Raw genomic sequence first — 16,285 nt, 5'->3', positions numbered from 1 at the left:
TGTGGAACAGAGACAGAAGGACAGAACAATTATAATATAAATCACAAGTTGACAGGACAAATGGAGTTGCATTAATTTTTTCGATAAATCATCTTTTAAAGTTAGAAGCACTGGTTTCAAGTTCAGAGTCAGAGTGGTTCAGTGTAATGATTGTTGGGTCCATATTGAATGAAACTTGTCTCTTACACATCTTCCACATATTTTCTTTACTGTTATCCTTTCTCCGATTAATCAATTCAGTTCTATTTTTGACAAGTCTCTCATCCGACGACTGATGTGATGATAATGATTCATTTGAGGATAAATTTGTCAGCACAACGTTCGCGCATTTCTTACGAGGGCCCATTATCGAAACGCCATGTTTGTCGGTTAGTTTCCTTCCCAACGCGTCTGTCAGAGGATTACCGATGTGGTCATAGAGTAGGAAACCATAACGGTCGAACAAAGGTCTCCCATAGCTGTCATAGACTCGACCAAACTCATCAGTTCTCACATTGCTGACGGATTCAAGGATATGCAGAAGTTGTTCCTCGAAATAACGATTTGTTCGATGAAAAATGTTTCTTCTCTCCTCTGAGCCATCTACAATTTTTGCCAATTCTTTTTTTAAAGTTGTATGCAAAGGCCTACCGTATGCGCCCTTCATCGGTATTCCTTTACTGTTATATAAAGACACACCAGAAATATGTGCCACGGGGTAACCATGATCGTTATAAAAATTACTACCCGAACTATTCTTCAAAGGAGCGCCAAATATATCCACCTCTTCACTATTCATTCTATTATTCTTATCCCCACCACTAAGTTTCTTCAATAATATCTGTCTGAAGGAAGAATCAGGTGGTAAAATAGAGCACAGCTTTTGTCGAATTACTTTCAAATCTTCCAACTCATCGACATCAGATGCTGATGAGCCTCTATCTTTAGACGGGGACCGTTTCTTCATTCTTGAAGTCCTACTAGGAGACCGTTTCTGGTATTCCACATTAATAGAGTTCTGTTGACTTTTCCTTCTTGTTACACTAGAATCCCCAGAATTACTTTGGATTTTCCTGCTAATTCTCGTACCTGAGTTATCAACAATGCTTTCTTCATGCTCACTGGTAGGCCTTATCTCATAAGTTTTATTATCTTTAGCTGCATCTGAACTATTGATAACTAAACGTTCACCAACTTTAACATCAGAACGCTTTTTATTGAATTTGACATTTTCTCCAACCTCTTCTTCAATATCGGTTTGAGCCTCTGGATTGATTTTAAAAACTCCGTCATCAATATCACTGTCATTCCCTCTGTTCATATCTCCATCATTTTCAACTGTCACAACTTGGCCACGGGGCACAGCATTATAATTTTCTGCATTATTCATGTAATTATTAGTATTGAAACTATCATAAACATCATTATTAGGATTAAAATTATTATGAAAAGCAGTATTAGAGTTTAAACAATTCTGAATACTAGCTGCAGCATCTAGACATTGATCATTATCCCCAATTACATTTCGATTCTCACGCAGTTTACTTGCATCTTCTTCAGGCTTTTGTTTCACTGGCTGTTTGGGAGACCGTTGAGGTTTCCTTTCAGGGGTTTTACGATTCATGTTTGAAGGTTTCAAACTGTTTGATTTATCGATTGAATAATTTTTGCTTACATAGGGACAGAATCGAGGTTTAGATTCTGTCGGCTCATTTTTCTTACTATTTACTCTACCATGTGGTGGTGTATAGACTGGTCTTTTCTTTGTCACTTCCTTAACAGTATCATCGTTTATTTTTGGGGACTTATCACTCTTTTCGTTGTTATCTACAGATTTCTTAGAAGATGATGCAGGTCTGTTATCATCCAAACCTGTTGGAGCTTTACAAGTTTCATCTTTATTTTGCTCCTCTTTCTCTGTGAAACAGTTATTATATGCACTAATAGTTGCGCCTTGGACCCACAATCTTTGACCAATTATGCTCACTTGTTGTATCAGCCCTTTATCATCCCCTGGTAGAGGAATAATACTGATTTTCGAATAAAAACTATCATCATTCATCAAATCATTACATGATACATACTTTTTACCAAACTTCTTCATTTTTATCTTCGAAAATGCATCTGTTTCAATCCCACTGCATGACGATATAGATTTTGTTGTATTCACAGAAGCTAGATGTTCATTGGACCTTATTTTATCATTCCGTAAGTCTTCACTTGAAGCTGAGATTTTAAAAATAACCTTCGGCTCTAAACCGGGTTTAGTTGAAGTTCTGTCCATTTTTGAAACAGTGTACTCACGGTTCAATGATGTTAAACTATTAAGAAGACTTTTTTGATGAACTTCGGTCAAATGAATGTCTCCTCTGCCATTCACCAATTGCAATCTACAGTCTTCCCGTGATGGACGTTTGATTCCGATGTCTTTATAGTCTCTTTTGGAATTTGAAGTCAGAGGTGAGCTACTTGGTCTTCTCATACTAATTCCCTCTCTTGATTGTTCTCTCAGTTTCTCCGAATCAGGCGACAATTTATTTTTATTATTGAAAATTATATCGATATTTTTCTTGCCAATTGAATCAGTTTCACCTGCTTGATGTTTTCTCTGCTTTCTAATAAGGCACTCATTATGTCTCAGTGTTTCAAGGCTACATTTTTTGGTAGGGTTCACGAGAGTGTGTTGACTGTGTAGAATTTTGGTCTCATGCACAAGTTGTGTACATTGAGGAGTTTCTATATGATCACTATGAATATTACCAACGTAGGATATAACAGCCTGCACTTTGGAAACTGATGTCCCACCTTTTGAAACGCAAGTTCCACTCTCACCATCATTCTGTTTAATTTCTTTTAAATTACATTTTTCATCAGCAACTTGTCTTTGCTTCTTTACAGCGAGATATTTCTTCTTTTTCATCCTTCTGTCTGTGGATGAAGCTCGTCCTTTACTAGATTCACTCCCTGAATAATCAAGTTGTTCAATAGGTTTCATAAAATTACTACCACCAAACCAAATCTCTTTATCCGAATCAGGGGCTTGCGGTGGTTTAAAGCGATCCTCAAATGATCTAAATACGAAAATGTTTGTGTTGGAATTATTCAAAATAGTGCTGTTACGGATTGAAAAGCGATCATCACTTGTTGGGTAGTCCTCATTTTTCACAGATAGAGTTCCTTGGTCGCTGGAGCTTCGAATGGAGTAAGTAGTGTTGCTTCCATTGTCGGAAAGTTCGTTATTGCTGAAGGGTTGTTTCAACAGTGAGTTCAAGGACATGTGTTTCCTCACAAATACTTCATTTTGTGCTTGATTTTGTCTAGCACTGCTGAAATTGTAAGGCTGGATCATTGAAGGATGGAAAATACCACTTGGCTCCTCAGTTGAATAATCAAAAAGCCTTCTCTTCGCAGGCAGTGAATAGAATGGATCCCGTTGTCTTGATAGACGCTGAGGCCATTGCTGAAAATATTCGAAAAGATCCAAGTCGGAAGTGCCAGTTGCCATATCATGGACAGACTTTTTTCGGCTACGACTTCTTGTTTTTGACCTATCTTTCTGTTTCATTTTTATCAACTTCCTCTGTTTGGTGACTCTTATTCTTGGTCGACTACGATTTTCCACTTGCTTTTCAATTTGAGAATTTGTTTTCCGATACTCATGTATTTCACCCTTGTTACATTCAACTCTTGATCCAATCCTCGAATCATTTTGGTATGTGATTTTATTGTTTCCAGAAAATTTTACAATTTTCTCATTTCTTCTTCCATTGAAATTGAAAATTTTCTCACTATTGGCTCCAACAACATCTATCAATTTATTATCCATGAGTTCAACTTTATTTGTATTTTCACTCTTTATTTGATGAAGCTTACTGTTGGAGTTATGCGAGAAAACTGGATATGATTTTTCCTCCTCAATTGTATCAGAGTGACTGTAATCACGGGCCTCATGGTATTCTTCACTTTCACTCTCATAAGTACAAGGTGATATTGGAATATTTGTATCAATCATTTCTGGATAATGGCCCACATCTTGTAGTACGATAGTCTTCGGATCTAATGATAAATTATTATTAATATATGCATGAATTTGACCTATTTTTGAATCAGTCAATTTGGAAGCTCCTTCTATAAAAGATGTTTGAGGTTTTACACCATTTTGCAAATAAGTGTTTGAAAGATTTTCCACGTCATTGTGCTCAAAATTTGTTTTCTTGTCAGAGAATTGAAAATTATGAACTGCGGTTGAAATATCTGTACTGGAGTTGGTCAGAGAGTCATAAGTCAAACTAGTCACGCTGGATAGTTGACAGACGGCATCCTCAAATATGTCTATTTCACTTGAGAAGTCTTCGATAGAGCTGGATTCATTTCTAGTCGCACACTGAGACACCTGTGTCTTTTGCACTATGTCCAAAAATGCCTCCAGATGTTTCACATCAAGTCTGGAGATTTTCGAAAAACGAATACTCTCTTCTTGGAGATCATCTGCATCTTTCAAATTATTTGTAATTTTTGAAGCCCCACTAGCAATTTTTGAATAATCATCAGGCTTTAAAATGGTATCTGCATTATTTCCTTTTGCTTTTTTTGAACACTTTCCAGAACTCTCCACAACTCCATCTTGTAAACTGTCTTTGATATTTTCTGAATGTATTTCAAGGTTATCACAGATGCTTTCAGCAAACTTTGTACTCACCGAATCTACATCAACTTTTAGCTGTTTCCAAAAATCCCTGGTCTTTTTGAATTCCCTTTGGATGCCTTTCAGCAGTGCCTTACACTTTTCTAGACTTTGATCAACTTTTCCGTATTGCGTTTCGATTAGAAGATTGCTCAATATTATATCGGATTGACTCCGTCTGATCATCGTCCTTGAAAAATAAAAGTAATTCATAAACAAGGATTGTGAATAGATATTCTATAAATATAAATAATTTCAAAAAAAGTAAGTTGCATAAAAATGTCAATATACGTTTTATCTAATGTTTCAAAACATTAGATAAAACGTTTTATCATATCATCAAGGTGGCTCCACAAGCAAAGGTAATTCCGAAGGTGTGGTGTCGTGCCTCATAGGTATTTTCTAGGAGTAAATGAAGGAATCTGTAAAATACTTTGAAATTTTCTTTGAGACATGAGACAGACCTCCCGTATCAGACGTTAAAAACGTATACTTGTACGTCAGAAAAATAATCTTGTAAAGTTTTTGTATACAAATTTATTGAGAATGACTTTTAGTTGAAGCGGTTTGATTCTGCTTTACCAGAGACTATTTTCATTGGAAAATTGTGACACAATTTTTGAAAGTATCTGAAAATTGAAGTAAATTAACTATCAAATAACTAAATTCTAGCCTTTATTCATAGGCACATGCGAATATATTTTTTTACCTATAAATTATAAATTTACCTACAGTTATACGTTATATATGTTGTAAAAGTTATATTATTCCTGCATTACTCGCGCGAAGTAAATAGAAGACACTACAGAAAGTTTTGTAATGTACTGCTTCTGCAGTTGACACTAATGACTTGGATATATCAGTAGCTTCCTGTTTCAGTGTCTATTTAACAATCATTTACTTAGAACTTTGCTGCATGTAAATTAAACGGGTTTCAAGTTTTTATTAAGCCAGTTGAACATAGAAGTTACATATTTTGTGATAAATCATTTTTCACTTGTGGTCATATTTACTGTAGGCTACTCTACTTACGAATATTGAACTTGAAAATGAGTACTATTTGTTTTTTTCTAACTTGATCTACAAAAGACTTTACATTTATGAAAAACTTGGAAATATAAAGATTTGAATAATTGTATTGCAATAATATCAGTTTACTGAACTACCTCCTTCGGCAGAGCCGGATAGGTTGCGTCATGAATTCAAGAACATATATTATATACGGTACACAAAAAAACTAAAAAATCAAGATGACAGCCTTGATCTTCTTTAAAGTGATATAAATTTATACTATAAATTGATTTGCAAAGAAAGTCATTTTAGAAATGTTAAAGCAGACTTTAAATTAGATGTAGCCGTAATATTGCACCAGCGCGAATAATAATGAAAATAAGTCTGCGCAAGTAAAGCAGGGTTAAACTAGAGATGACAGAAATAATTCTATAGTTTTCTTTACTCTATGGTTAAACTTGATAGCTGTTTTATATAATTATGCCTATAGTGTGAAATTTAAAAAGTAGTTGATGAAATACTAGAATAGGTACCGGTACCGTATTGTAAAGCTTAATCTTTTTTAAATAGTCAATAAAAATTTCTGAAATATTGAAAAAAATTATTTCAGTAATTCAGTATATTTGGTCAATGATCAGCATTTGCAAGACAGGCTTTGTCAAAGTTTAAAACAATTAAAAACACAAATAACTTGAGATGGCTGCAAATAGTTTGTTTTATGTGGCTCTGTAAAGGGACTGCAATTCCAAATTATGAAACAGTCTCAAACTGTTTCACAAGTCCACTGTTTTCATTATCTCTCAGTGAGTACAGAGGGTAGTTAGTTGATGAGTTTCTCACTATTTGAAGTTATTCTGAGACCATAACCTTTTTAGTGTAATTAGGTACTAGACAAACTAAATTGAGATATTAGAATAAATACTGACTTTTTCAGGAGTGTGGTGATTTGATATTATATTCTCAAATTGATTTTTATATCAATTGTATGTACTTTCTAATTTATTATTACACTTGAAAGATTTAACCATAATTTACATGTTAATTTAGTAAAAAAAAACGCTGTAAAGGTTTGAATTTTCTAAATTTTTGTTTATTGAGACAGGTGATTTTGGAGCAGGTGTAAAATTATATATTCTATGAAAAATCAATTTGATGAATAAAATTTTTGACGAGTGGAAAATTTCTCAAAATAAATTTTAATTTGATAATTTTATCATTTCTGGGATTTCTTGCGGATAATTTATTGTTTGATAAGAAATGTAGCTACATCACTTCTATCAATCTACTTTGCACTTCTATGTGCCAGTTGCACAAAAGGCGGTTGAATTTTAACCGTGATTAATTCCACAAGAACCAATCAGAGAAGGCTTTATTGAAAAGACGACTTCTCTGATTGGTTCTCGTGAAATTAATCACGGTTAAAATTTAACCGGCTTTTGTGCTATGACTTGAATTTCAATAAATTTTGAGTAGAAAAGTTGCTTACACTTAATGAGCTGTTGGAATTAATTTTATCAAGCTCAATATTATTATTACTACCAAAGTAGATAGATAATCGCTATTTGCTATGTAAAAAATCTGGTATGGCGCACTCACACAACTTTCCTTTTCGTTAATTGATCAACTGACGCTAGTGTTCACGCGCATCTCAAGTCTACTATTCAAAGATCTGAGTCAGCTGGTGACAGGGCAATAACGCTGAAGATACACGAAGTCTGCTATCTCTTCATAGTGAATGATTTAATAGAATCAACAGTTGCCAACAGTTTGCAATTGAATAATATAATTTTCTCGAACTTCGAGCTTATTTTTAATTTTAGGTGAAAATGTTATTGAACATTAATTGTAGAGATTTTTACGCTTAATCTTTTCCACTTGAAATTTTTTTGTCGAAATTGTATCTGAAGCCTGATAATTGGGAATCAAAAATCAAACTTTGCATAAATGGGGTAGTTTTATATATATATATATATATATATATATATATATATATATATATATATATATATATATATATATATACCATACCTGAAATTTTTGAATTGCATTTGATCGAAATTGTTCGTGTTGGATTCTTACAGTGTAAGGACCTTAAGTTTCTAATTTCAAGTCATTCCGTTCATTGGGAGATGAGATAATATCGTGTACACAGACGTACATACACTCATACACACACACACACACACACATACACCAATACCCAAAAACCAATTTTTTTGGACTCAGAGTACCTTGAAACGAATAGAAATTTGGAATTTGGGGTACCTTAATTTTTTCGGAAAGCAATACTTTCCTTACATATTGGTAATAGGGCAAGGAAAGTAAAAGAGAAAAAATTCTTATTGATACTTGAAAGGCGTACTTTGATACTTTAGGTTATTACCAAGGACTGGGGATTTTAGATTATCAGTATCATCATTACAATAAATACAATAAAAATAATTATTGTATTAAAAAATATAACTTAAATAACCTGAATAATTTATTTGTGTTTCAGAGGTGCTAGAGAATTGGAGTTAGACAATTAGAATTAGGTGTTGAAATAGAGAATTCTCATCCAAATACACAAGTAAAACAGCGTTTACGCCAAAGTTATTAACAAAATGTTAATAACTTAATCCAGATAGATTGAACATAACTTATCATACACATGATGAACATATGTGTTTGTCAAGTTCCGTTCAATCAAAATAATCCATACATTTTGTTTATAACTTAGGTGTAAACCCAGCTTAAGCAGCGTGGTCTTTCCAGGAGATTTGTCGTTTACAGTATTATGTAGAACCTCACGTTCTGTTTGCCTTATATTATATCTTATTTGGTAGACAGTTGAAAGGTTTAATAGCATTAATACATTAATGATTTAATAGAATTCTAATTTAATGCCAATTCTATTTATTCAATCGAAATGTATTATTAATTTTGATGATCTACTGAATATTTCAGTTATTATTTTATTAATGATTTGAAGTATTTCAAGTGATTTTGTATTTTTGTATTTTGGCAAATAAATTTGGCATCCATCAATCCTTCAACCTCCACCCGCCCTCGCACCCAAAAACTAAAAATGAAGCCGTCAGTCTACATCAGTGGGGCCCTATTAGTTTGCGTCGGGGTAGGCTACTCTAGTTTGGTGACATGCAAAAATGACACTTATTTGGCAAGCAAAGTACGTAAATACTGCATAATTTGGTGATTGCAAGATTCCTGAAAAAAGGACGGTAGTGATCTCTAAAGCCTGAAATGTACACTATCCCCAGAGACTTTTTCTGTACTGGCAGTTTGAGGAATGCTGTTAAAGTTTGACAGTTGGAAGTGAATTTTCACTGTAGGGTGGTTGTTCATTAATGATGTTCCCTTACCATCAAGTTTGATGAGAAACTTCTCCTTATAGAAACAGATAGAAAAGAAAGCTTGATTGTTTTACTAGAAATTTATTTGGAGGATTACAGCACAGAATGAAATGACTAGATTATGAGAAATATACTTCGATTATAACTTCTGACTGACAGTGATGAGTTGTAGTGATATTTATGGTGTTGAAACATGCTTATATTTGCCTTCAAACAAATTCGAGTTATTCAACTACATTTTTGTGATTTCATCAATCGATTTTTTCACTAATACTTTTCTTAGTCAAGACGTAAAATCATAAAGTTTTCCTGTCGATAAAATTGACAATACAAACACTGAGTTGTTTCACATGTCTTCAGGAAATAATAAAGCAAGGTGAAATACGTATATAATACCTAGACTATTTCTTGAGGATTAGATTAAACTTGGCTCTGAAATATCACAATTATTGATATTGTTGTTATAGGTTGTTGATAGCCAATGTAACCCATGTTAATAGGTTTTGGAAAAGTTAATAACCAACATACTGTGGTGGAACGATTGTGGCATTTCTAGTCGGTAGATTTTTGGTAGCTAGTCGTTCATCGAAGGAAGAGTTATTGATAAAGCGTGCAGTCATTCAAATTCCCTATCATCTTTATCATCAGGTCGACCATTATCAGAGATCTAAAAATGAAAAACAAACATTTTATTATTTATTCATTTCACAATGGGAGCAACAGGTAATAACCCCTTAACATCTCAATAAGACAAGTACAATTCATATTCAAAACAAAATTCACTAAACTAACCTTAGAAAAAGTACTTTAAAAAAGTACTTTAAAAAAAAATAAATGATATTGGAAAGAAGAGATAAGTGAAAGAGAAGTTGAGAAAAGACATGAAATGGTGATGGAGAGATGATAACAAGCATGAATGAGAAGATGAAGATGATGATGATGAAGATGATGATGATAAATGCCAATGATAAACTATGACAATAAAGGGAGAATTAGGGGACTATCACAAAGTATAAGTGTAAAAATTGTGTGCATTCTTATTTTCAATTGTTTTGATTTTGTCTCAAAAGCAAAATCACTTTGTGTGAGTGTTTTTTCATTGACCAATGGAGGTATGATTAGTACTACTCTTTTCAGTAAAATACTCAGAATACTGTGGAAGAGAGCATAATATCATGAGGGATTTAGCCTGTAGTATAAATTGGAGGAGGAACTGTATGGTAATTCCTCAAGTATGGTAATTCTGTTTGTACATGAATATATGAATAAATAGCACATAATAATTGAGTCTACGGGTATATAGTGAGCACTTTGAACTGTCCACATTCCTTTTAAATAGCATTAATGCTTTCCATTCAACCAATGTTGTCAATTTATGTTACTCATATTGAAAGAATGGCCACTTATAGAGCCTCTCCTCTAAATATCATTTAGGAGTCTAAAAATAACTTTTAGTAATTTGGTAGTTCGAAACCCTCCAAAAGCTGTTGGTCCAACCATCTCTTATCATAATCCATTTTATTACCCACGCACATTCTTGGTGCTCATAGGGGCATTAGCATCAGCAAAAAGTAAATCAAATTATAGTCTGCTCAACAACTAACTGAGTTGGATTCTTAGCGGGTGGCACCCCTTACCCCTTGCCAGTCTATCACATGGTCCGTTAATGTGACAATTACAGGTAAATTTAATCTAGGATTAATGATAAATCCAAGGCGGCGGGACTTACTCTGAGTGTTAATGATCAGATGATTATCCTCTAGCTCTTGTTGGCAATCAGCTGCAGTTTGAATACGAAGCTCTAAACAAGGATGTTCTAGCCCCTATGCTCAAGGATCTTTAAAGCCAAGATCTTTCCATTTAACCATTCTGCCAATATTTTTAAACTGTGAACAAAATAAAATATAATGAGTAAAAAATTAGTGATCAGTTCACATCACTTTACTAAGAAATAAAAACAACTACACCTTTCTAACTTTACTTGAGAAAGTATCAATTGTAATTGAGAATAGTCATTTGTATTTGAGAAAACGTCATATGTAAATGAGAATAGTCAATTGTATTTGAGAAGTCATCACTTGTAATTGAGAATAGTGAATTTTATTTGAGAAACTATCATTTCAATTCGAGAACATACGATTTGAAATCGAGAAGTTGTCAAATGTAATTGGGAAATGATTTTGAAAAACCAGTACTTCCACTACTTATATTTTTCATAACTGTACTCATTTAAAATAATATGATAATATATTTAATATTCCAATAAAACGTTTAGTTTTTGAATAAAACATTATTTTCAAGCCTCAAAATCCATTGAAGAATTGCCGAGTTGTTTGATCAAGAGATTCAATTGATTGATGATAAAGTTCAATTGCGCCGTAAACGTAGAGAATTTGATCTTCATCAAGTGCAATGTTTCCCAAAATGTTTGGAGACAAAAGTCGCGTTGCCAATAAATACAAAGAAATAATTCTCATTAATCATTCGTAAACAGTACAGGGGAAATACTTTCACCATTGAAAATATTAATTTTCCCCATGCAAAGCCTATGATAGTAATTGGAATAATGTGTACATAGTACAGTATCCTTTCCTGCTCAAATAAAACCTGTACTGTAGGCTACAGAAGAGTCACGACATGTCAATTGGAAAATTTTCTCATCTTCAATTTATATCTTCTCATTTACATTTGACGATTTCTCAAATACAATTGACTATTCTCATCTACATCTGACATTCTCTCAATTACAAGTGACTATTCTCAAATACAATTGATACTTTCTCAAATTAACTTGATACTTTCTCAAATAAAATTGGAATAGGTGTAGATTTTAATTAATATAAAACAAAGATTAACTAACTGTTCAATGAGGGAAAACATTAGATATTACAATACTTGGCGAAATGCCGCAACATAATCTGCCAATTGCCAAAGCCAATTGGGAAAATTGAAGTAGCCCCACCTAACAAACTCAACCGGATATACCTGGATGAGGTAAAAATCATGATTTTGAACGTCCAGTGTCTGATAAATGAGTTGGATTTATTGGACCTCTTTGTAGACAAGATGGAACCCAACATTTTGTGTATTACAGAGCACTGGCTGAATGAGGATAAGGCACTCTTTTTTGGAAATATCAACTCATTGAACTTGGTTAGCATCTACAATAGGAGTGTTCATAAAAACGGGGGGGCTGCCATCTACCTTAATAAGGACATATAATACAAAAAATAAAGGCTGCTAAATATTGTATGGAATGCACCATGGAACTTGCAGTTTGCTGGTTGATTTCAAGATCACAGTGGTATCAATGTACAGGCCGCCAAATGGGGATTTAAATGGGTTTACACAGCTTCTTGAGGAATTTATATTGTTTCTTTTGAGCAGGCAGAAATTCATGATAATCATAGATGGTGACTTCAACATACATCTTGTTGAGGCCCCATCCAGGGAGAGAGATCTGTTCATCAATCTGCTGAGGGGTTACAATCTGTTTGTGGGGAGCCTATGGGCAACTAGAGGTGATGCTTGTCTGGATACGGTCATCACCAACTTGGACTCCTGGGAGTACACCACCAATATGGTTGAACCCTTGATATCAGTCCACAGTGCAGTTTTTCTCCAGACAGCAATTCACAAGAAGGACTCAACACAAGAAACATGGAAGGAGAACGACATCTACTACTCCAGATCTGTGAGAGACGACAAGATTCTTTTGCTCTGCAGAAAACTTGAGGACATCAACTGGCCGGAGGTTTTTAACCTCACAAGTTCCAAAAACATGTTGGACATGTTGTTGGCTGGCTATGTAATGGTCTTCAACTCTGTATACCCTAGGACAATGAGGAAAGTTTCATGAAACCAGTGAAAGGAAACCCAACCTGTTACAGGAAATAGACCATGGTTCAATGAAAACCTCGCTAGAGAGAAGAACCTGGTGGTACTGCTCCACCATAAGCACAAAATGGCTGTTGCAGCCAACAAAAGAAACTACTGGTTCAATCAATACCTGAAAGAAAGGAGATGCTACAGAACTCATATCAGCCTGGAAAAGAAGAAATACACATCAGGTATCATCAAGTCAAATGAAAACAACTGTGAAGCAGCCTGGGATATTATAAACATCAATCGTCCCAAGAAAACACCGATGGAGTCACCACTCAGCCCTGATGAGTTCAACAGCTACTTTGTCAGTATGCTTGAGGACATACAGGTGGACTTGCCAGACTGCGGCTCAAATCCTGTGGCCAATGTGGATCAGGTGCAGCAGCGTTGGATTCATGGAAACCAGAGGATACTACCCGGGACATAAGCATCATTTCTAAGCTGACGAACTCCAGGTCACAGGATATCCATGGGCTTTCTACTCTTGTGCTAAATGCAACTGCTGATCAAATAGCAGAACCAATGGCTGCTGCCATAAACAACTGTTTCAAGGCTGGACGATTTCCGGACAGTCTCAAGACAGCTAGGACGTTGCCAATACACAAGAAAGGGGAGTCTAGTAATCCTGCAAACTTCAGACCAATCTCCATCGTTCCAGTCTTCTCAAAGGTGATCGAGACGGAGATGAAGATGCAGCTGACCAGCTTCTTCGAGGGAAACAACCTGCTGTCCTCTTCACAACATGGTTTCAGGAATGGTCGATCCACCACAAGCGCTCTGCTCACATTGATGGACAGTATCCGGAGTGCTTTGGAGGCTGGTGATTCCCTTGCCCTCACACTGCGTGACCTCAGTAAAGCCTTTGACTGCGTTCCTCACAAAATATTGATAGGAAAACTTGAGAGATATGGTTTAGGTGGCACAGTCCTGCGAACAGTAGCGTCTTACCTTGAAGGCAGTAAGCAAGTGGTCCAACTGTGTGGTGCCACTTCAAAATTGAAAACTGTGGAGCATGGAGTACCGAAGGGATCAGTCCTAGGCCCCCTGCTCATATTGCTCATGAACGACTTCACGAGCAGGCAGGGTACAGTACTCTTTGCAGATGACACCACCTTGTTATCCAGAGGCACCACCATTGAACAGGTGAGAGAACGGTCTGCCAGTCTCATTGAGGAGGCCAAGCTATGGTTTCTTGCAAACAAACTGAAGCTCAATGAGGATAAAACCAGCATCCTAGTCTGCTCTTTGAAGAGTCAAGCAGCTGCAGAAAAACCAGTGAAGCTGCTGGGTTTCTGGATGGACAGGAGGATGAGCTGGAATCATCATGTTCAACAGGTGTGCAGGAAACTTGACATAACTTGAAATAAGAGGAGCAAGAATAATCCAGATGGGGATATGAAGTCAATGATTCCACTGCTGATGATTTTGATGGGTAACAGTAACAACTTTCAATAATAAACTTAAGTTTGTTACTGTTGTTCAAATAATCCAAACCGTAGTAAGTCTGGTGACTATTATTTTATAGAGTTTTGTTTTCAAGGTTTGACATTGCTCTATTTGAGTCATACATTTGAAACTTCTCAGAGTTCTGTACGTCGGAGTACTATGGAATCAATGAGGTGGCATTGACACTCGTCTAGTAATATCAAGGCCTAGCAGTTTAGGTGAATGGAAAGCTGTCACTATTAGAAATATAATTATTCTAGATGGGGTTCCCCAAGGTACATACTGGCCATTCTACTTTTTATTATGATGAATATTATCCTCCATCAGAGTTGGGTGACAGGTTGATTGAGTATGCAAATGAAACTGAACTATTTGATGTGAACAAGTCAGATAATCTGACAGTAAAGATTGGAAATAGCTGTGTTCTGTCTCAGCTTGGAATCAGTTCAATTATTTCAAAGATATTTAATGAAAACAATACTTATAGTATGATTTTTTACTTATAGTATTAGGTGTGAAATGTTGAGGGCTTCCACCTAACTCCAAAGTTGACATGGAACCCACATATCAAACACGACATAGGTACAAATTTGTCCAGAGACGTCTACTTACTCAGGTTGATGATGCTGCGCTTACCTAAAGACTATGTGAAGACTGCCTAAACCTAATTCTATCAAGGTATTGAGATATATGGACTGGAACACTGGGGTGCTACCAGGGGTGTAAAAAGACTTTGTGCTGTACAAAAAAGCCATCAGAATTATAACTGGTTCTAGCATCATCGATCATTGTTGCCGACGCCAACTGTTTTATAGCCTACTTAATCGATATGACGGTTATAACCTTAACATCTTCATATGTCTGAAAACCATCAAGGACAGCCTCAAAAGTTTCATTTTGAGAGGTGATATTCAGAATACAACACAAGAAACAAATCTACTTAAGAATACTCTTTACAATGCTGAGTAGAATAACACTTCTGTTACCAGTACCGGTACATAAATTATTGATAGAATAAGTAACTCGATAGATGAAGAATTCGGGACCAAGATTCAGCGTTTTTTTCGTGGGCCTGACTGTTAGCACCGTTATTTTTTTAAAGCTATTTTCAAAAATAATATAATCAATAAGACTTAATAAGGTAAAAATTTGACTGAGTCACTGTCAATGTTGTAGAACCGTTCTATAATAAAATAAAATTACAAAACCATGGTCCTGTACCAAAAAATAAAACGGTAGAATTTGAAAATATATTGGTGTTTTTATTTCACTTAGGCTAAATAAAAAAAAATATTTGCAGATTCTTACCATGAAATTACTTTGAAAAACTGGGGTATTTGGTATGAAAAAATGTAATGAACGTAATTGTTAAATGATTATTGCAATAAATTTCATGTAAAATAAATAAATGTAAGTAGTCATATAACTACACAACATTGTGGTATACATGTAAAAATTTAAATAATACAAGTAGTAAAAACACATAAATAATAATATAACACTTGGGATAATGGGTTTAGAGGTTAACTCAAAATTTAAATTTTCTTTTTTCCAAACAGAAAACAGCTGTTTGGACCTTAGACCAGTTATAGAATAGACACGCTGGGAAGTCTAGCCTCTGAAGCCAATATCTACTGCCATATCTCCAAATCATGACGTCATCATCGGATAGAAAACTTTCAGATTGTGTCTTTTTCAGGATGTATTATTCATTGAAATGTTAAACTTCAGCTGCGCTCCCGCTGAAATAGACACAAGCTGCTATGGAAAACAATGTAAACAAACTCTACAGGAAAGTTTTCTATCTGATGCTGACGTCACGATTTGGAGATGTGGCAGTAGATGTTGGCTCCATCGACTTTCAGTATGAATATACAATAGGACGTGTCTATTCTATAACTGGTCTAAGGTTTGGACCCACATGGGC

The 16,285-nt window shown here is 35.0% G+C and overlaps 1 protein-coding gene and 1 long non-coding RNA gene across 2 annotated transcripts; both read right to left on the bottom strand.

Annotated features, from left to right (window-relative positions):
- LOC111044861 lies at positions 1-6,764 on the bottom strand. Its single transcript, XM_022330100.2, has 2 exons — positions 6,601-6,764; positions 1-4,853 (listed from the first exon to the last, which is right to left on the bottom strand). Exon 2 carries the CDS (start codon positions 4,847-4,849, stop codon positions 89-91), a length of 4,761 nt encoding a protein of 1,586 aa, XP_022185792.2. The 5' UTR covers positions 4,850-4,853; positions 6,601-6,764; the 3' UTR covers positions 1-88.
- A 2,324-nt stretch (positions 6,765-9,088) lies between these two features.
- On the bottom strand, positions 9,089-15,914 carry LOC111044858. The gene is made up of 3 exons (XR_002605665.2): positions 15,667-15,914; positions 10,757-10,913; positions 9,089-9,694 (listed from the first exon to the last, which is right to left on the bottom strand). It is a non-coding gene; the product is annotated as an uncharacterized LOC111044858 (long non-coding RNA).
- Positions 15,915-16,285: the final 371 nt, after the last annotated feature.

This window comes from Nilaparvata lugens, chromosome 8 (assembly GCF_014356525.2).
Source record: "Nilaparvata lugens isolate BPH chromosome 8, ASM1435652v1, whole genome shotgun sequence".
NCBI lineage: Eukaryota > Metazoa > Arthropoda > Insecta > Hemiptera > Delphacidae > Nilaparvata > Nilaparvata lugens.
The sequence above is the reverse complement of the archived record's forward strand: the minus strand, read 5'-3'. Positions and strand labels throughout refer to the sequence as shown.